The sequence below is a fragment of the Canis lupus genome, chromosome 4 (genome assembly GCF_048164855.1).
Source record: "Canis lupus baileyi chromosome 4, mCanLup2.hap1, whole genome shotgun sequence".
Lineage (NCBI taxonomy): Eukaryota > Metazoa > Chordata > Mammalia > Carnivora > Canidae > Canis > Canis lupus.
In genome coordinates, this window is record NC_132841.1 from 35,865,739 (window position 1) to 35,887,191 (window position 21,453).

Consider the following 21,453-nt stretch of genomic DNA (forward strand, 5'->3'; position numbering starts at 1 on the left):
TGCAGGCACATCCCCGGGCCTCCAGCACCTCTGCAGCCGCGGTCTGTAGCGTCCTCCATGTGTCCTACCGGGGACCCCAGCGTCGTGTCTGTAACCTTCCGGCTGCTGTTTGACAACATTCGGGGAGTTCCGATGTTTGTTGGGTTAGGGGTGTGTGTGTGTCTGTCGCGGTACCACGATCTGATCCTCGGGCCGCGTCATCCTGACGCCGAAATGGTTGAAACACCATCATTTCTGGTGCTGGCACTGGGCGGCTAGCTGGGTTCTCTTGGCCGACCCGGGCTCCCTCGTGCTGTGCCGTCCCGCCGAGGGGTCAGCTGAGCTGGAAGGTCTGGCTCGGCCACATTCCCGTGGGTGGCAGTGGGTCCCCGCCGAGCGCCGGCTGCTTCTCTTCCCTTCTGCCTCTCCAGCAGGGAGCCAGACCTCGGGGCCGCCCTGTGGGGAGCTCCTGAGGAGCCGGCTGCCCATGGGGGGAGCCCTGGGGCTGCCTGTGTGTGGGAGTCGGGGTGGAGACGGGGCTGGGGTCCCTTGGTCCCCTGCGCTACCTGCCCCCAGGCCGAGCCCCACATTCACCCAGCCCCTACTCTCTAGGGCTTGCAGGGTGCCCTCCACACTCTGGTGTGAGAGATCCAGCAGCATCAGGTGTGTACGCTGAGCCCACCCGGTGAGGGTGGCCCAGGTGTGTGAGCTGCAAGGGCTTGCTGTCCTGACGTCCCCTCCAGGGCCACGCTGACCGCCCTGCGGGCCCTCTGTGCCCAGGCGCACAGGCACGGGGCCGGGAGGGGAGGAAGCGCCCCGGAGCCCGGGCAGCCCAGGCCCCCTGAACAGAGGGGGCACAGACCTCCCAGGGCGCTTTGCACAGACCCTGATGACCTGAGGCTCCCCGGCTGTCACTCTGTCCCAGGCCCGTCCTGGCCCCAGGCACAGGCTGAGTCACGGTAGTGTCTGTGGGGTCCTGACCCTGGCGTCTGGCCGCCTCTGGAAGGCACGTGGGGACGTCAGCTGTGTGTGCCTGGCGGCGCCCCTGCAGGGGCTGGTCAGGGCCTGGGCGGTGCCCCTCCTCCTCTCTGGGGATCTCTCTGCACCTCGTGCACAGAGCTCCGGGAGACGCAGAAACAAGCCGGCCTTGCATTTTCACACAACAACAATTTATTGAACTCGCAACAGCAAACAGGGACTCAGAGCCGAGGGTGCGTGCCTTCCCCTGGGAGACCTTCCTGTCCTTAGAGGAAAGTGGGAATCCCACAGGGGTGCGGGTGCTGGAGTCCCCCACCCAAGAGCCTGTGCGGACTCCGGGTGGGGGCACGTGTCCTGAGGTTGGGGCATTGAGAGGCGGTTCTGAGGACAGCAGGGCTGACCTAGGCCTGCGGCCCATGGGCTCCTGCGCTGGGTCCCTGCAGGGCAGCTGGACCCCGGCCTCAGGCCCCCTGGGGCCGGGTGACTGACTGCTGGAGCCCCAGCACGTGGAGGAGCCTGCCTCCTGGTGTGGGTGCGGGTGGGGCCCACGGGCCTGCCCCTGCTGCCCTGCCCTGGGGTGTCCCGGGATCCCCAGGGCTGCCCTAGGTCAGCGACCTGGATCTGTGGGGCACGGCCAGGGCCCAGGAGGCCACATCCGGCTGTGAGAGGGCTCGCTCAGCCCGGGGCCAGAACCCAGGCCTGGCCAGGGCCCCGGGGGGCTGGATCCCATTAGTCTTCGTGCTGGGCCCGGGGGGGCTCGAGTCGTCCCTGCCCCCACAGAGCCCGGGGCCAGGCCAGCCCAGGTCCCTCTGGGTCAGGGGCTGGTGTCCTGTGCGGGGGGTGCCGCCCTCCGGGAGGGACAGCAAGACAAGGCAGGGCACGGTGACGGCGGGCCAGAGCCTCCGGGCCCCCACACTCACCACCATGCTCTGCTCCCGAGGCCCGCGAGCATCGAGCTGCCCCGTGGACGTGGAGGGCAGAGGGTCCTGGGCCTGTGCGGGGCCTCGGGGCAGCGGGCTCAGCGCCACCCTGGCTCTGCCCGTCACTGCCCAGCAAGGGGCACGAGCTGCAGTGGCCGCAGGGCAGGAAAGGTGTCCTGGGCCCGACAGCGTCGTCCCTAGGGGGCTGGGGGGACCCTGTGATGGGAGTCCCGGGAGTGCTCCAAGGCCTGGTTCGTCGCAGGGCCTTTGGGGTGGCCCAGGCAGGTGCCGAAGGGAAGGGGACCCCGTTTTTTGTCTTCAAGCTCACCATGTCTGGGGGCCGCCTGCCTGCACCGTCTTGTTGCACTGGGAGGATGGGGAGGGAGTTCCATCGCTGGAGGAGAAGTTGGACGATGGCCTGGCCGGGAGGGGTTCCGGGTGGCTCAGGCTGGGTGGCTGGGCCCGGGGAGGCCTGCTCCTCCACCCTGGGCAGTGTCTCAGAGGCCGGAGAAGGGAGGAGAGGCCCGGGCGCCAGGGAAACTCGCTCCAGGCCCAGGGGCCTCGTGGGGAACTCCTCAGGTCCCGCTGGAAAGAGGCCGGGTCAGCGTCTCCAGCAGGCTGTGTGTCCCCCACTGGGGGCCCTGGGGGTCCTCATGGCTCCCGTGTGGCCCCCCAGCCTGACCCTGTGCTCAGCCCCCCACACTGGTGCCCGGGCCCTGCAGTGGGTGCCCGCACGCCCAGCCTTGGCCTGGGGTCCCCGATGCTAGAGCAGGAGAGGAGAGCCCCAGAGATGAGGACAGGGGCCCCAGGGGCTCTGTCCCCTGTGGGCAGCCCCAGCAGGCCAAGTCGGGAGGGGCCGGGGCCCTGAGCCCACCTGGGCGGGGCAGGTCGCACCGCATCCTCCGGAGCTGGGTCATGGAGGCCCGAAGGTGTCTGAGCACCACCTCGTCCTCCAGGGCCCAGGGCTGGGCCAGAGAGTCCTGGAGGAACTCCCGGAGCCCTTCCAGGGGCAGCTTCAGGAGGCGTTCTGGGCGGTGGGCGAGAGTCAGACCCAGAGGGCCCCGCCCTGGGGCCCCCGGTGCCCCCAGGGCAGTGGCTGGGGTCCCGCTGTGCCCAGGAGCGCCGTGGGCAGTGCACTGGCCGGGGTGGCCCCTGCCCGCTGCTCCTCTCAGGGAGCCCCGCTGTTCCCGTCTGCCCCGCCGTCCCCCCTCCCCAGGTCTGGGTGCTGCTCAGAGCACAGGGTCACCGCCCCTGCCCGCCACCCCCAGCACACCTGGGCTCCCAAGGGCTCACTTACTCCTGTGCACCTTGAGGATGGTGCAGGCCATGGCCGTGATCACCCACTCCCCATCCAGTATATAAGCATCCCACAGCTTCCGGATGAGCGAGAAGGGGGTCTAGGGGACAGCGGGTGGGAGGAGCAGCCTGAGCAGGGCCCCTGGGGGGCTCGGCTGGGGCTAGGCTAGGCCTCCCATCTGCCCACAGCCCCTGCCGCCCCCCAGCTGCCTCCGACGAGGCCCCACAGCCCCCCTGTGCATGCCCTCCTCCCAGGGAGATCAGGGCTCCTGGCCGCTCCGGGTTCCGACCCCGGCCAGCACCCCCGCACCCCTGGGGGCACAGACTCTGCCCCCATTTGACAACACCACGCCTCGAGAGGACCCCAGGCTGGCCGCCCAATGGCCGGGGGCCTGTCCACACCCCAGGCTGACCCGGCCTCCCCCGGGGGAGCTGAGGCAGAGATGGCCCGCCCCCCAGAACCTCCTCCAGGGACCCTCTGGGCTTCTCCAGGACGGGCTGGGCTGTGAGCCTCAGCCTCAGGGCCCTGGGGTCGGGCCTGGCTCGTCTGGAGGGTGCGACTGAGCTCGGCCCTCCCCGGGGGCAGGGGGCAGGTCCGGGAGCAGGGGTCCCGGAGGGGCCTCACCCGGCCGAGGAAGCATTGGAGAAACCGCTTCGGGGTGTAGATTCCAGTGGACATCTGCTCCTCGTCCTGGCGGGAGGGCAGGAGGTCTCAGGCCCCACGCCGCGGCCCCTGGAGCCGGATGGACGTGCTCCCCACGGCCCAGCCCAGCCTCGAGGGTGGCCCCGGGGCCCCAGGGGGAGGACCATGACCCCAACTCTGGGCAGCTCGGAGGGCCGTGCCCCCCAGCCCCTGCCCCGGGCCCCAGGGACAGAGCCTCCGGAGCTCCCACTCGCCATGTGCTTCCTCAGGTCGGGGAGAGCTCTTTCGAGGACGCGCTCATGATGAGCCTGGAACCTGAGGAGCTTCGGGAAGCCCGGGACGAAGAAGCCTGAGAAGGCCCCAGGCCCCCACGATCAGGGCCTCCTCCTGCACCAGGCGGGGTGGGGGGTGTCGGGGCAGGGGCCTCCCCCCACGCCCTGACTCCCGTGTGCCCACCGCCCTCTGAGCCCTGACTGGATCCGCTCTTCCCAGAGGGCAGGGCTGCCTCCCAGGCCGGGGGTGCGGGGCCCGGGGACCCTCGTCCTCACAGAGACCCCGCGGGGCGTGGGCTGGAGGCTAAGGACCAGGCCTGGCTGACCCAGCACCCTCTCTCCTGCAGGGGCCGCTGCAGGGACAGGCGGGTCCCCAGCCCCGAGGGGCAGTGGGTGCAGGCCACGGGGAGGGTGATGGGCGTGCACGGCCCTCTGTGGGGCTTGGGAGTGAGGCTGGGGGCCCCCGGGAGGGGAAGACGCTGCCCCCTGGGCCCTGTGTGGCCGTGGGCTGGCAGGAGGGCCTGGGGGCAAGCAGGCAGCCGGGCGGGAGGCTGGGGGAGCAGTGGGAGTGCGAGCCTGGCCTGCAGACGGTGGGGCGGGTGGCCGTGGCTCCGGGACCCCGAGGCCACCGGGGAGGCGGGGCCCTTGCCCGTGGGGGGGCGGGCTGGGGGGTCCCCGCCTGCCCCCTGGTGCAGCAGCCTGGAGGGAGGCCCTCCTGAGCTCCCCTCCCGCCCGGCGGCCTGGCGGGCCCCTACCGTGCATGGCGTGCCTGTCGTCGGTCATCAGCTGGGCCAGCGCCCAGAAGGCGTCCTCCTCGGGCAGGAACATGAGGAGGGTGGCCGCGATCTCGCTCATGCCCTGGCAGTAGCCCACCTCCTGCAAAAGCCAGAGCCCCATGGAGGGCGTGCGCCCCGAGGCCCCCTCTGAGCCCTCCCCGTGGGCGTCAGGCTCCCCCGGCTCCCTCACAGCCCGGGCTCCCAGAGGGGGCTCCCAGAGGGCGGGCGGGCAGGTGAGGGTCACCCGGACCAGCTCGGGCACCAGCACCCCGGGCCCCTCTACCGAGCCCTACGGCCGCCGTGCCAGGGCCCCCGTCCTCAGACCAGCAGGAGGGGCCTCCGTGACCTGTGCCAGGCTGCAGGGGACCCGCCAGGTCTGGAGACCCCCCGGAGGGCAGGTCGGGGGGGGGGCCCTGACTGTGGCCCCTGGGAGGTCCCACGAGGGGAGCTGGGCCAGGACACCCCACGGGGCCGGGGAGCGTGTGAGCTGGTGTCCTCAGGGACCCTTCTGGAATGCGCCGTGGAAGGGGGTGGCCTCCTGGGCGCCTCGGCCTCGTGCCCTTCAGGGGAGTGGGAACCTTCCCCGCCCAGGTTCTCATCAGTCGTCCCATCTGTCAGGGTCCAGACCCGAGTTCTAGGATGGCTGTGGTGCACGCGGGGCCCCAGGCGGCCCCGACCCTCGGGCACGCAGGCCCTGCCTCCCCTAGGAGGTCTGCACCCAGCCCCCTGCCCGTCCTGGAGGAGAGACACCCTCCCCAGCATCTCGGGCCGTGGAGCTGGGGCCCTAACTGTGAGTCCCGCTGGTCACCAGCACTCAGGACAAGGCCACCTGCGGGGCAGGAGGCAGGGGCAGGGACACTCACGGTGTCGTACACCAAATAGGCCGCCAGCAAGTGGAACAGGGCTCGCTGCCTAGGAGGGGGGACAGCGGGGGGCTCTGCTCAGTCAGCCCCCGCCCAGTGAGGCCGCGGAGGTGCAGACACCCGCCCCGCAGGCCCCACGGCCCTCAGGGCCCCTCCGCGGGGCCCATCTCTGGGGTCAGGTCTGCGCACAGGGACAGGTGGCGACCTCACACGTGCACCGTGCGGGGGGTTATGTGCACCCTGGAGTGTTGGATGCCTCCGAGCGGCTCCCACTGTGGGGTGTGCAGCTCCGGGCTCCCCCAGCGCCGCCAGCGCCCCCTCCAGCCCTGGAGCGGCACCCCTGCACGCCCCCTGGGAGCCAGCGCTCCCCCTGCCCTGGTCCCCGCAGCCCCTGACGCCTCTCCTCCCCTGCCCTGGCCTGGCCCCGTGTCCCGGGAACACCACCAGCCCCACGTGGCCCCTGCCCCGAGCCCACGCAGCCGGGGCGTCCATGACCCTGAGCGCACCCCCAGGCCTTCCCAGGTGTCCCTGGACTGGACTCTGTGGGGGGCACCCTGGACCCGCCCATCCCAGAGCATCTCGGGGCTCCAGGTCTGAGCCACCGTGAGGAGAGCAGGGAACGTCGTGCAGGTGTGACCCCAATACAGGCTGTGAACCCCTGGGGTCACTATCTGAGCCCGCGGGAGGGTACGGGGTGCGGCCCCCTCAGCACTGCCAGGAGCCGCCCGATGCCTCCCGCAAGGCAGCCTGAGTCTGCCACGGCTCTTCGGCCCCCGGGCCCGGGCTGCTGGAGGCCGGCTCCCCCTGGGCTGGGGGTCACAGGTCAGCCTGACCTGGCCGCGCTCTGAGGGCTGCGGGGGCCCCGGGGGGCAGCAGGTTCCCTGCAGGGAGGAGCACCAAGCTCTCGTGGGGAGACGTCCGAGCGGCCCCCCGGGAAGCCCAGCCACCCTTGCCTGGTGGCTCCTCAGCCCCGCCCCTGGTGCCCCTGCAGGTCACCCCTGGGGTCCCGGGCTCCCACACACCCCGCCCGCTGCACACAGAGGGAGCTGCACCCTCTGCTCCACCCACCTGCACCCCCCCGTCAGGGGCTCCTTGCTTTCCCCCCTCCCTGGGGACTCTACGGGACACCTGGGCTTCTGACGGGAGCAGGCCGTCCAGAGAACCCCAAGGTGGCAGGGGAGGCTGATCATGTCCCACAGGGGGCAGCTGCACCGCGTCCTTGTGGGAGGGGGCGGGACCGATAGTGTAGGGGTGGGGTGTGTGGGGGTGTGGGGGATGGTGTGGGGGGTGGTGTAGGGGGATGGCGTGGGGGTGGTGGTTGAGGGGGATGGGGTGGGGGGCTGCAGACACTGGGCACCCCTTCTCTAAGGTGCACACAGAGACGCCTACAGATAAAGGCGACTCCAGTCGGGTTTGCTGTGACCCCTGCCCCTGGGGCCCTGTGTGCTCAGCGCAGGGCCTGCCTGGACCGGGGGCGGTATCTGGGGGTCGTCATACTATGTGTGCTCACCAACTGCAAATTGTCTAAAATAAAATGCCCAGAATTCAGAAGTACATAAAGCACCGAGGGTGGGTGTCACCCTGACCTGTGCGACCCTTGTCGGGTCCATGTGTCCTGGTCCAGCTGCAGCCGGGCCGCCTGGCACCCAGGTCCCCTTACTGCCCCCCACGCCCCCACCTCAGCCCCCTGCTCTTCACGGGGCCGCCCCTCACCCCCTTGGGGTTCAGCTCAGATGGTGACCCCTGGAGGCCCCGTCCTGGTGGCCTCCCTGGGGCACGGAGGTCATCCCCAGCACCCTACCATGTGGCAGTGTGTTGTTTGTTGCCGTCGCTCCCCCCCGGCCTCAGAGACCCCGTGTCCCCTGCACAGAAGCCCCTGGGCCTCTCCCGGGCCCCCGAACCCCGCTGGCCCAGCAGCCTCACCCGACCCCGTAGCGGTCTCAGAACATGGTGTGACTGCGGAACGTCCGGTTGACGTCCAGGTCGATCTGCATGATGTCCTGGGAGGAGACCAGGGCCGCCTCCTTCATTTCCTGCGGGGAGACCCCGGGAGGAGGAGCCGGCGTCAGGGACACAGACCCCGACCTGTCAGCAGCTGCCGTCCTGGGCAGGGAGCCCTGGGGCCACCATGGGAGTGTGTCCTGCAGGAACCTCCTTCCTTCCCCTGGGAGGCCGGGGATGGCGGGAGTGCCCACCGTGCCCGCAGGGCCTGCATGAGGGCCTGTGCCCAGCTGTCTGTGCGGGGAGGGGACTGAGGGTCAGCCCGGGTGGGGAGGGGACATGGGGGTTCAGCCCGGGTGGGGAGGGGACATGGGGGTTCAGCCCGGGTGGGGAGGGGACATGGGGGTCAGCCCTGGTGGGGAGGGGACAGGGGGTCAGCCCTGGTGGGGAGGGGACTGAGGGTCCACGGGGAGTGGAAGGGCCCCACCTGGTATTTCCCGGCATTCCTGGCCTTAACCTGGACGTTCAGCAATTGCAGCCACACCTGTCCCCGCACCTGGGGCGGGACCCCCTTGTAGACCCGGCACCGCAGCTGCAGGGAGGAAGGCAGTGCTGGTGAGAGGGGCCCAGGGCGGCCACTTGGAGCCCAGGGAGTGCGAGGCATCTAGAAGATTCCGGCTTTGGCTCCACGGTGTCTGTGGAGAGGCTAGGTCTCCCTGGAGCTGGGCCCCGTCCCCCAAGAGGAGCAGGGACTGTGGCCCTGACCTGACGCTCCCCCACCGCCATCCTGGGACCTGGGGAGGCTCGGGCTCCCAGCAGACTCTCCCCAGACAGGGGGCTCCCCCAAGGACGGGGCAGGAGGACACTGAGGGCGGCCGCCCAGCTCCGTCAGGATGGAGAGCCCTCGGGGGCACCCAGCGCCCCACCTTCTCACTGAGGAGGTAGTGGTCCCATCGCTTGAGCATTTTTATCCATTTGTCCGCGCGCCGGGTCTCCTGGCGGAGTTTCTGGAAGAGGCCAAGCGGGGGCTGCAGATGAGGCTCCAGCCGCGGGAGGTGGGCGCTTGGGCCGCGTCCAGTCCCCCGCGGGACCCAGAGGAGCCAGGAAGGCAGAGGGCCCCCCCGCAGACTGCGGCTCCGGGTCTGGGGTGCATTCCCGGCAGCCCGTGCAGCGCTGGGACGGGGGACTGGGGAGACACCCGGGGATGTCCTGGGGGACGGGGTGCAGACAGCTCCTGCCCAGGGCCCAGGATGGGCTCTCACCTTGGCCTCGCGGGGGCTGGGGCCGGGCAGCTCCTTGTCCCTGGAAGGCAAGAGATGCAGAGCCCTGAGGCCCCGGCCCCACAGCCACCCCCCGCCCCCCTATGGGCCTGGGGAGGGCAGGGCTCCTCCAGGGAGGGCAGGGGCTGCCAGCAGCCTGAGGGCGGGCAGGGGCGGCATTCCAGGGGGTCTGAGAAGGGTGTTTGCCGGTGGTGGGGTGGGCGGGGACCCCTCGGCGCCCCCAGGGGGTGACCTGCCCCCCTCCTCGATGGACCAGCCGGAGAGCTGTCAGCATGGCCCGGGTGCCCCGTGACCGTCCCGCTGAGGTCCCCCCGCCTCCCCAGGGCCTGACTGCCCAGCGTCCTGCCGGCCTCGCCATGCCCCCTGGTCGTCCCCCTGCTGTCCCTTGACTCCCCTCTCTGCTGTCACCTCTGCCACCCTGGCCCATTTCACCTCCTGTCCTGTCGGAGCCTCTGAGCACGACCCACCTCTAAGCCATCCCAGCAGCCACTGGGCTGTGAGCAGGGCTGAGGGGGCCCCACCTGGGGTCTCCAGCCTCCGTCAGGTTCTCGTGGGGCTGTTGACCCATCAGCCTCGTCCACTGCGACCTAGGCCACTGGGCTGTCCCCTCCCTCGTTCCCACCCAGGGCAGCCCCCTCCTCCTCTTCCCTCCTCCTGCCTGGTCAGGCTCTCCCTCTGTGGCACTCCCTCCCTCCCTGCCCTGGCCTGGTCCCCGACATCTACCTGCGGCCCCGCAGAAGCCTTCGGGACTGTGGGAGCCCTGGCTGGGGGGTGTGGGTGAGAGCACCCCTGCCACTGGCCCCAGACCAGGCCGTCCCCCAAAGGAGAGCACGCCCCGGCCCCAGAGCCCCTCACCCACGGGATCCCCTGCTGAAGGGACTGGACCCCCCCTGCCTGCCGCCCGCCCCCCCCCCCCCCATGCAGGAGGCAGACACCTGGGCCTGCCCGAAGCAGGCGTGGAAGGTGCAGGCCCAAAAGACTAGTGTCTCCAAGCTCAATCCAGCGATTTCCGAGGAATTCCTGTCTTAGATTGGTGCTACATACTAAGTTCAATACATGAGAAGCTTGCTGAACGCAGTGTCCGAAGGGAACTTGCTTCTGAGAGTTGAGCTCACACGCAGTCCCTCACAGTTCCACACTGCCTACAGATTGAGTTTCAAACATCCTCACCGGAGATGTCTGTCAGAAGCTTGTGGGACCCAAATGGAAAAATGCAGGTTTGGAAGGTGTCTCCGGGTGCAGTAGAGTGGTACTCATGGAACCTCTTGACTTACAATGCTGCTCCGTTCTCCTTGCCATAAGAACGTAGCTAGTTGAAAGCTGGCTTCTAGGCATGCTTACTTGAGAGAGCTGAGCCCAGGGCAGGACCCTCCCGCATCCTGACTGCCTGTCGACATAGCTCCTAACATCCTTCTGTTAGGTGCTGGAAGAGGTTGTGTGAAAAGCATGTGGAAGTGTCAGGCCTGTGCTCCCGTGTATCTGAGTTCAATACAGCGATTTCCAACAGCGTTTTTCAATTAGAGTAGTGCTAGGTTCTCACTCCTATAAATGAGTGTCTAGCAGACATCTGCCTCCAGGACATACACACCTCTGAGAGTTGAGCTTATGGCCTGTACCTCCCACATGCTGACTCCAGGTACACTTCGCTCCTAACAGGCCTAGGTTCGATGCATCACAGAAGTGTTGTGAGAGGTAAATGGAAGGTGCAGAACCACAAGACTAGTGTCTCCAAGCTCAATCCAGCGATTTCCGAGGAATTCCTGTCATAGATTTGTGCAACATACTAATTTCCATACATGAGAAGCTAGCTGAACACAGTGTCCAAAGGGAACTTGCTTCTGAGAGTTGAGCTCACACGCAGGCCCTCACAGTTCCACACTGCCTGCAGATTGAGTTTCGAACATCCTCATGAGCGATGTTTGTCAGAAGCTCGAGGGATGCAAGTGGAAAAATGCAGGCTTGGAAGGTGTCTCCAGGTGCAGTAGAGTGGTATTCATGGAACCTCCCGACTTAGAATGATGCTACGTTCTCACTGCCTTAAGAACGCAGCTACCTTATGGTACATGCTGGAAGAGGTTGTGTTAAAAGCATGTGGAAGTGTGAGGCCTGCACCCGTGTTATCTGAGGTCAATACAGCAATTGCCAGCGGCCTTGTTCAATTAGAGTGTAGCTAGGTTCTACCTCCCATAAATGAGTGGCTAGCAGACATCTGCCCCCAAGGCAACCACACTTCTGAGAGTTGAGCTAATGGCCTGTACCTCCCACATCCTGAATGCATATACACTTCACTTCTAAGAGGCCTAGGTTCGATGCCTGAAAGAAGTGGTGTGAGAAGTAAGTGGAAGGTGCAGGCCCAGACGACTAGTGTCTCCAAGCTCAATCCCGCGATATCCGATGAATTCCTCTCTTAGATTGGTGCTACATTCTAACTAACATACATGTGAAGCTTGCTGAACACAGTATCCAAGGGGAACTTGCTACTCAGAGGTGAGCTCAAACACAGACCCTCACAGTTCTACACTGCCTGGTTTGAGTTTCAAACATCCTCACTGGAGATGTTTGACAGAACCTCGTGGGTCACAAGTGGAAAACTGCAGCCTTGGAATGTTGTGTCTCCAGGTGTAGTAGAGCAGTATTCATGGAACCATCTCACTTAGAATGCTGCCACCTTCTCACTCCAATAAGAACGCAGCTAGTTGAAAGCTGGCTTTTAGGTATGCTTCTTTGTGAGATCTGAGCTCAGGGCAGGACCCTCCCGCATCCTGACTGCCTGTAGACGTAGCTCCTAACATCCTTCTGTTAGGTGCTGGAAGACGTTGTGTGAAAAGCATGTGGAAGTGTCAGGCCAGTACTTACATGTATCTGAGTTCAATACAGTGATTTCCAACAGCCTTGTTCAATTAGAGTCGTGCTAGGTTCTAACTCCCGTCAATAATGTCTAGCAGACATCTGCCTGCAAAGCATACACATCTGAGAGTTGAGCTTATGGCCTGTACCTCCCACATCCTGCCTGCAGGTACACTTCACTCCTAACAGGCCTAGGTTCAATGCGTGACAAAAGTGGTGTGAGAGGTAAGTGGAAGGTGCAGGCCCACAGGACTAGTGTCTCCAAGCTCAATCAAGCAATTTCCGAAGAATTTCTGTCTTAGATTGGTGCTACATACTAACTTCCATACATGAGAAGCTAGTTGAACGCAGTGTCCAAAGGGAACTTGCTTCTGAGAGTTGAGCTCAACCGCAGTCCCTCACAGTTCTACACTACGTGCAGATTGAGTTTTGAACATCCTCACAAGAGATGTTTGTCAGAAGCTCGTGGGATGCAAGTGGAAAAATGCAGGCTTGGAAGGTGTCTCCAGGTGCAGTAGACCGGTATTCATGAACCTCCTCACTTAGAATGCTGCTACGTTCTCACTCCTATTGAACACAGCTAGTTGAAAGCTGGCTCTTAAGTATGCTTCCTTGTGAGGGCTGAACTCAGGGCAGGACCCTCCTGCATCCTGACCTCCTGCAGACATAGCTCCTAACATCCTTATGTTACATGCTGGAAGGGGTTGTGTGAAAAGGATGTGGAAGTGTCAGGCCTGTACTCACATGTATCTTAGTTCAATACAGCGATTGCCAAAGGCCTTGTTCAATTAGACTGTTGCTAGGTTCTAACTCCCATAAATGAGGGGCTTGAACACATCTGCCTCCAAGGTATACACACTTCTGAGAGTTGAGCTTATTGCACGTACACTTCACTTCTAATAGGCCTAGGTTTGATGCATAACAGAAGTGCTGTGAGAGGTAAGTGGAAGGTGCTGGCACAGAAGACTAGAGTCTCCAAGCTGAATCCAGTGATTTCCGAGGAATTCCTGTCTTAGATTGGTGCTACATACTAACTTCCACACATGAGAAGCTAGTTGAACGCAGTGTCCAAGGGGAACATGCTTCTGAGAGGTGAGGTCACTCGCAGTCCCTCACAGTTCCACACTACCTGCAGATTCCATTTCGAGCATCCTCACTAGAGATGTTTGTCAGAACATCGTGCGACACAAGTGGAAAACTGCTGGCTTGGAAGGCTTGTGTCTCCAGGTGCATTAGAGCAGTATTCAGGGAACCTCCTCACTTAGAATGCTGCAAGGTTCTCATTCCAATAAGAACGCAGCTATTTGGAGGAGGGGCAAGATGGCAGAAGAGTAGGGTCCCCAAGTCACCTGTCCCCACCAAATTATGTAGATAACCTTCAAGTCATCCTGGAAATCTACGAATTCGGCCTGAGATTTAAAGAGAGAACAGCTGGAATGCTACAGTGAGAAGAGTTCTCGCTTCTATCAAGGTAGGAAGACGAGGGGGGGGGGGGTGTAGAGAATTAAAGAAACAAAAGGCATCCAAGGGGGAGGAGCCCCGCGAGGAGCTGGGCTAAGGCCGGGGAGAGTGCCCCCAGGACAGGAAAGGCCCATCCCGGAGAAGCAGGAGCTTCACCAATCTTCCCTGGTGGAAAAGCGCTCATAGGGAGTTAGAGCAGGACCACAGGAGGGCGGGGATGCCCTCAGGCTCCCTGGGACAAAACAGGCACCTGTGCCCCGGGGAGAGCGCGCCACACCCCGGGCCGAGCTCCCTAAAGGGCTGCAGCCCACACGGCTGGACCCGGGAGAAGCTGGGAGGGGCTCGGGCAGAGGCTCCCTGCAGAGGGGACTGCACGGCGGGGAGCGCGAATCCAACAGCGCAGGCCCCGGAGCACAGGGCGCCGGGGACACAGCCCAGGATACTGCCTCCCCCCAGGACAGGCAGAGGCCAGGAGGGCCCAGGACAGCAAGGACACTCCTGCCCCGAGCTGAGCAGATTAGCGGCCCCGCCCCGGAGCATCCAGTCCCCTGCAGACTGAGAGCTCCGTAGTTACTGCGGGGGCTGGCTCCAGGGCTCTAGAGCTGCCGCCGCCCCTGTGGTTGTTCCTCCAGGGGCCTCACAGGGTAAACAACCCCCACCGAGCTTCACAGTGGCCTCACTGGATAAACAGGATAAACATTACTCGCTGAGCCCTGCACCAGGCAGGAGGCAGAGCAGCTCCCCCAAGTGCTAACACCTGAAAATCAGCACAAGAGGCCCCTCCTCCAGAAGACCAGCTAGACAGACAGGGGAAAAACAAATTTTGACCAAGCAGCACTGGAAAGTTCCAGGGGAAGTCAAGGGACTTACAGCATACAGAATCAGAAATATTCTCCCATGGGTTTTTTTCTTTTTCTTTTTCTTTTTCTTTTTCTTTTCTTTTTTTCTTTTTTCTTTTTTTTTTTGATTTTTGATTTTTGTTTGCTTCCCCCACCCCTTTTTTTCCTTTCTTTCATCTTCTTTCTCTTTTTCTTCTCTTTTTTCTTTTTTCTTCCTTTTTTCTTTTTCTCTTTTCTTTCCTTCTTTCTCTCCTCTCTTTTTCTCCTTTCCCCAATACAACTTCTTTTTGGCCACTCTGCACTGAGCAAAATGACTAGAAGGAAAACCTCACCTCAAAAGAAAGAATCAGAAACAGTCCTCTCTCCCACAGGGGTACAAAATCTGGAAGCCAATTCAGAAGCACTATTATACAGCTACTGGTGGCTCTAGAAAAAAGCATAAAGGACTCAAGAGACTTCATGACTGCAGAATTTAGAGCTAATCAGGAAGAAATTAAAAATCAATCGAATGAGATGCAATCCAAACTAGAAGTCCTAATGATGAGGGTTAACGATGTGGAAGAACGAGTGAGTGACATAGAAGACAAGTTGATGGCAAAGAGGAAAACTGGGGGAAAAAGAGACAAACAATTAAAAGTCCATGAAGATAGATTAAGGTAAATAAACGACAGCCTGAGGAAGAAAAACCTACGTTTAATTGGGGTTCCCGAGGGCGCCAAAAGAGACAGAGGGCCAGAATATGTATTTGAACAAATCATAGCTGAAAACTTTCCTAATCTGGGAAGGGAAACAGGCATTCAGATCCAGGAAATAGAGAGATTCCCCCCTAAAATCAATAAAAACTGTTCAACACCTCGACATTTAATAGTTAAGCTTGAAAATTCCAAAGATAAAGAGAAGATCCTTAAAGCAGCAAGAGACAAGAAATCCCTGACTTTTATGAGGAGGAGTATTAGGGTAACAGCAGACCTCTCCACAGAGACCTGGCAGGCCAGAAAGGGCTGGCAGGATATATTCAGGGTCCTAAATGAGAAAAACATGCAACCAAGAATACTTTATCCAGCAAGACTCTCATTCAAAATGGAAGGAGAGATTAAAAAGCTTCCAAGACAGGCAGGAACTGAAAGAATATGTGACCTCCAAACCAGCTCTGCAAGAAATTTTAAGGTGGACTCTTAAAATTCCCCTTTAAGAAGAAGTTCAGTAGAACAATCCACAAAAACAGGGACTGAATAGATATCATGATGACACTAAACTCATACCTTTCAATATTAACTCTGAAGGTGAACGGGCTTAATGACCCCATCAAAAGGCACAGGGTTTCAGACTGGATAAAAAAGCAGGACCCATCTATTTGCTGTCTACAAGAGACTCATTTTAGACAGAAGGACACCTACAGCCTGAAAATAAAAGGTTGGAGAACCATTTACCATTCAAATGGTCCTCAAAAGAAAGCAGGGGTAGCCATCCTTATATCAGATAAACTAAAATTTACCCCGAAGACTGTAGTGAGAGATGAAGAGGGACACTATATCATACTTAAAGGATCTATCCAACAAGAGGACTTAACAATCCTCAATATATATGCCCCAAATGTGGGAGCTGCCAAGTATATCAATCAATTAATAACCAAAATTAAGACATACTTAGATAATAATACACTTATACTTGGTGACTTCAATCTAGCGCTTTCTACACTCGATAGGTCTTCTAAGCACAACATCTCCAAAGAAACGAGAACTTTAAATGATACACTGAACCAGATGAATTTCCACAGATATCTACAGAACTTTACATCTAAACTCAACTGAATACACATTCTTCTCAAGTGCACATGGAACTTTCTCCAGAATAGACCACATACTGGGTCACAAATCGGGTCTGAACCGATACCAAAAGATTGGGATCATCCCCTGCTTATTCTCAGACCATAATGCCTTGAAATTAGAACTAAATCACAACAAGAAATTTGAAAGGACCTCAAACACATGGAGGTTAAGGACCATCCTGCTAAAAGATCAAAGGGTCAACCAGGAAATTCAGGAAGAATTCATGGAAACTAATGAGAATGAAGATACAACCATTCAAAATCTTTGGGATGCAGCAAAAGCAGTCCCGAAGGGGAAATACGTTGCAATACAAGCATCCACTCAAAAATTGGAAAGAACTCAAATACAAAAGCTGCCCTTACACCTAAAGGAGCTAGAGAAAAAACAGCAAATAGATCCTACACCCAGCAGAAGAAGAGAGTTAATAAAGATTCGAGCAGAACTGAATGAAATTGAGACCAGAAGAACTGTGGAACAGATCAACAAACCAAGAGTTGGTTCTTAGAAAGAATTAATAAGGGATCCCTGGGTGGCGCAGCGGTTTGGCGCCTGCCTTTGGCCCAGGGCGCGATCCTGGAGACCCGGGATCGAATCCCACATCGGGCTCCCGGTGCATGGAGCCTGCTTCTCCCTCTGCCTATGTCTCTGCCTCTCTCTCTCTCTCTGTGACTATCATAAATAAATAAAAATTTAAAAAAAAAAAAAAAAGAAAGAATTAATAAGATAGATAAACCATTAGCCAGCCTTATTAAAAAGAATAGAGAGGGGATCCCTGGGTGGCACAGCAGTTTAGCGCCTGCCTTTGGCCCAGGGCGCAATCCTGGAGACCCGGGATCGAATCCCACATCGGACTCCCAGTGCATGGAGCCTGCTTCTCCCTCTGCCTATGTCTCTGCCTCTCTCTCTCTCTCTCTCTCTCTGACTATCATATAAAAAATAATAATAAAAAATAATAAAAAAAGAAGAGAGAGAAGACTCAAATTAATAAAATCATGAATGAGAAAGGAGACATCACTACCAACACCAAGGAAATACAAACGATTTTAAAAACATATTATGAACAGCTATACGCCAATAAATTAGGCAATCTCGAGGAAATGGACACATCTGGAAAGCCACAAATTACCAAAACTGGATAAGGAAGAAATAGAAAACCTGAACAGGCCAATAACCAGGGAGGAAATTGAAGCAATCATCAAAAAACTCCCAAGACACAAAAGTCCAGAACCAGATGGCTTCCCTGGGAGAATTCTATCAAACGTTTAAAGAAGAAACCATACCTATTCTACTAAAGCTGTTTAGAAAGATAGAAAGAGATGGAGTACTTTCAAATTCATTCTATGAGGCCAACATCACCTTAATTCCAAAACCAGACAAAGACCCACCAAAAAGGAGAATTATAGACCAATATCCCTGATGAACATGGATGCAAAAATTCTCAACAAGATACTAGCCAATAGGATCCAACAGTACATTAAGAAAATTATTCACCATGACCAAGTAGGATTTATTCCCGGGACACAAGGCTGGTTCAACACTCGTAAAAAAATCAATGTGATTGATCATATCAGCAAGAGAAAAACCAAGAACCATATGATCCTCTCATTAGATGCAGAGAAAGCATTTGACAAAATACAGCATCCATTCTTGATCAAAACTCTTCAGAGGGTAGGGATAGAGGGAACATTCCTCAACATCTTAAAAGCCATCTATGAAAAGCCCACAGCGAATATCATTCTCAATGGGGAAGCACTGGGAGCCTTTCCCCTAAGATCAGGAACAAGACAGGGATGTCCACTCTCACCACTACTATTCAACATAGTACTGGAAGTCCTAGCCTCAGCAATCAGACAACAAAAAGACATTAAAGGCATTCAATTCAAATTGGCAAAGAAGAAGTCAAACTCTCCCTCTTAGTCGATGACATGATACTCTACATAGAAAACCCAAATGTCTCCACCCCAAGATTGCTAGAACTCATACAGCAATTTGGTAGCGTGGCAGGATACAAAATCAATGCCCAGAAGTCAGTGGCATTTCTATACACTAACAATGAGACTGAAGAAAGAGAAATTAAGGAGTCAATCCCATTTACAATTGCACCCAAATGCATAAGATACCTAGGAATAAACCTAACCAAAGAGGTAAAGGATCTATACCCTAAAAACTACAGAACACTTCTGAAAGAAATTGAGGAAGACACAAAGAGATGGAAAAATATTCCATGCTCATGGATTGGCAGAATTAATATTGTGAAAATGTCAATGTTACCCAGGGCAATTTACATGTTTAATGCAATCCCTATCAAAATCCCACGGACTTTCTTCAGAGAGTTGGAACAAATTATTTTAAGATTTGTGTGGAATCAGAAAAGACCCCAAATAGCCAGGGGAATTTTAAAAAGGAAAACCATAGCTGGGGGCATCACAATGCCAGATTTCAGGTTGTACTACAAAGCTATGGTCATCAAGACAGTGTGGTACTGGCACAAAAACAGACACATAGATCAATGGAACAGAATAGAGAATCCAGAAGTGGACCCTCAACTTTATGGTCAACTAATATTTGATAAAGGAGGAAAGACTATCCACTGGAAGAAAGACAGTCTCTTCAATAAATGGTGCTGGGAAAATTGGTCATCCACATGCAGAAGAATGAAACTAGACCACTCTCTTTCACCATACACAAAGATAAACTCAAAATGGATGAAAGATCTAAATGTGAGACAAGATTCCATCAAAATCCTAGAGGAGAACACAGGCAACAAACACCCTTTTTGAACTCGGCCACAGTAACTTCTTACATCCACGAAGGCAAAAGACACAAAAGCAAAAATGAACTATTGGGACTTCATCAAGATAAGAAGCTTTTGCACAGCAAAGGATACAGTATAAAACTAAAAGACAACCTACAGAATGGGAGAAGATATTTGCAAATGACGTATCAGATAAAGGGCTAGTATCCAAGATCTATAAAGAACTTATTAAACTCAACACCAAAGAAACAAACAATCCAATCATGAAATGGGCAGAAGACATGAAGAGAAATCTCACAGAGGAAGACATAGACATGGCCAACATGCACATGAGAAAATGCTCTGCATCACTTGCCATCAGGGAAATACAAATCAAAACCACAATGAGATACCACCTCACACCAGTCAGAATGGGGAAAATTAAGAAGGCAGGAAACCACAAATGGTGGAGAGGATGCAGAGAAAGGGGAACCCTCCTGCACTGTTGGTGGGAATGTGAACTGGTGCAGCCACTCTGGAAAACTGTGTGGAGGTTCCTCAAAGAGTTAAAAATAGATCTGCCCTACGACCCAGCAATTGCACTGCTGGGGATTTACCCCAAAGATACAGATCCAATGAAATGCCAGGACACCTGCACCCCGATGTTTAGCAGCAACGTCCACAATCGCCAAACTGTGGAAGGTGCCTCGGTGTCCATCGAAAGATGAATGGATAAAGAAGATGTGGTGTGTGTATACAATGGAATATTCCTCAGCCATTAGAAACGACAAATACCCACCATTTGTTTCGACATGGATGGAACTGGAGGGTACTATGCTGAGTGAAATAAGTCAATCGGAGAAGGACAAACATTATATGGTCTCATTCATTTGGGGAATATAAAATATCGTGAAAGGGAATAAAGGGGAAAGAAGAAAAAATGAGTGGGAAATATCAGAAAGGGAGACAGAACTTGAGAGAATCCTAACTCTCTGAAACGAACTATGGGTGGTGGAAAGGGAGGTGGGCAGGGGGTGGGGGTGACTGGGTGACGGGCACTGAGGGGATCACTTGATGGGATGAGCACTGGGTGTTATTCTGTTTGTTGGCAAATTGAACACCAATAAAAAATAAATTTAAAAAAATAAATAAAAGCATTATATTTTGAGGTGGTTTATTACATAGCTAAAGTTAACATAAAAAGGATGGTCTCAAAGAAACAGATTCGTTAAGTCTGGGAAAGGACTTGAAATCGGGTGAAAATACCAGTTAGGATGTTAGTTGGTGGGAAAAAATTAGGGGAAAGACTTCAGAGCCAAACCACAAGCCATACAGGGAAGCTTAGGGCTTGGGGTAAGGCCACTGGGTTCCCTAAATTGCCCTTCAGAATGACATCAATGGGCGTTAAGTTCATGATGAATAAGAGTTCGTTGACTGATGATGTTGAAGAAATGCTATGTATGAGAAACTGATCTTGGAAAATCCTTATCATTATATTAAGAGTCATGAGAGGGATACCTGGGTGGCTCAGTAGTTGAGCATCTGCCTTGGCTAGGTTGTGATCCAGGGTCCTGGGATCGAGGCCTGCATTAAGGTCCCTGCAGGGAGCCTGCTTCTCCCTCTGCCTGTCTCTGCCTCTCTCTGTGTGTCTCTCATGAATAAATAAATAAAATCTTAAAAAAAGAAAAAAGAACATTGATGAAAGATATTGAAGATGACACAAACTAAATGGAAAGACATTTCATGCTCATGGATTAGACCAAATACTGTTTTTTTTTTTTTAATGGCTATACTACTCAAAGCAATCTACACACTTAATGCAATGCCTACCAACATAGCAATAGCATTTTTCATAGAGCTGGAACAAATAATCCTAAAATTTGTATGGAACCACAAAAGACTGAAAATAGCCAAAGCAGTGTTGAAAAAGAGAACCAAAACTAGGGGCATCACAATTTCAGACTTGAAGTTATATCACAGAACTCTAGTGAGCAGAAGAGTATGGTGCAGGCCCAAGAAGTAGACACGTAGATCAATAGAACAGAATGGAAAACCGAAATGAGATATGAACTGATAACTCTATGTTCAATTACTCCTCAACAAAACAGGAAAGTCTATCCAATGGTTATAAGACAGTCTCTTCAGCAAACGGTGTTGGGAAAACTAGCCACATGCAGAAGAATGAAATTGGACCACTTTCTTACGCCATATATAAAAATAAATTCAAAATGGATTACAGATAACAGGATGAGCACTGGGTGTTATACTATATGTTGGCAAATCAAACTCCAATAAAAAATATACAAAAAGAAACCCAAAAATGGATTAAAGACTTGAATGGATAAAGAAGATGTAGTTTATGTATACAATGGAATATTACTCAGCCATTAGAAATGACAAATACCCACCATTTGCTTCATCGTGGATGGAACTGGAGGGTATTATGCTGAGTGAAATAGGTCAATCGGAGAAGGACAAACATTATATGGTCTCATTCATTTGGGGAATATAGATAATAGTGAAAGGGCATAGAAGGGAAGGGAGAAGAAATGGGTGGAAATATCAGAAAGGGAGACAGAACATAAAGATTCCTAACTCTGGGAAACAAACTAGAGGTGATGGAAAGGGAGGAAGGTGGGGGTGGGGGTGAATGGGTGACGGGCACTGAGGGGGGCACTTGACGGGATGAGCACTGGGTGTTATTCTGTTTGTTGGCAAATTGAACACCAATAAAAAATAAATTTATTATTAAAAAAAAGAGACCTGAATATAAGACCTGAAACCATAAAAAAGAA

The 21,453-nt window shown here is 56.2% G+C and overlaps 1 protein-coding gene across 3 annotated transcripts; it reads right to left on the reverse strand.

Moving 5' to 3' along the window:
* Positions 1–3,481: 3,481 nt before the first annotated feature.
* Positions 3,482–9,062, reverse strand: LOC140631544 (TBC1 domain family member 26-like). 3 transcript variants are annotated; one of them, XR_012029086.1, is made up of 6 exons: positions 8,931–9,062; positions 8,595–8,675; positions 8,156–8,260; positions 7,651–7,760; positions 4,844–4,964; positions 3,482–3,864 (listed from the first exon to the last, which is right to left on the reverse strand). XR_012029086.1 is itself a non-coding variant. In XM_072822867.1 (4 exons), the coding sequence occupies exons 2-4, from the start codon at positions 8,631–8,633 to the stop codon at positions 7,668–7,670; spliced, it is 237 nt and encodes a 78-aa protein (XP_072678968.1). In that variant the 5' UTR covers positions 8,634–8,675; positions 8,931–9,062; the 3' UTR covers positions 7,622–7,667. The 3 variants fall into 3 exon arrangements, 1 of the variants encoding a protein (XP_072678968.1); XR_012029085.1 differs by lacking the exon at positions 3,482–3,864 and adding an exon at positions 3,947–4,165; XM_072822867.1 differs by lacking the exons at positions 3,482–3,864; positions 4,844–4,964 and having other exon boundaries at positions 7,622–7,760.
* Positions 9,063–21,453: the final 12,391 nt, after the last annotated feature.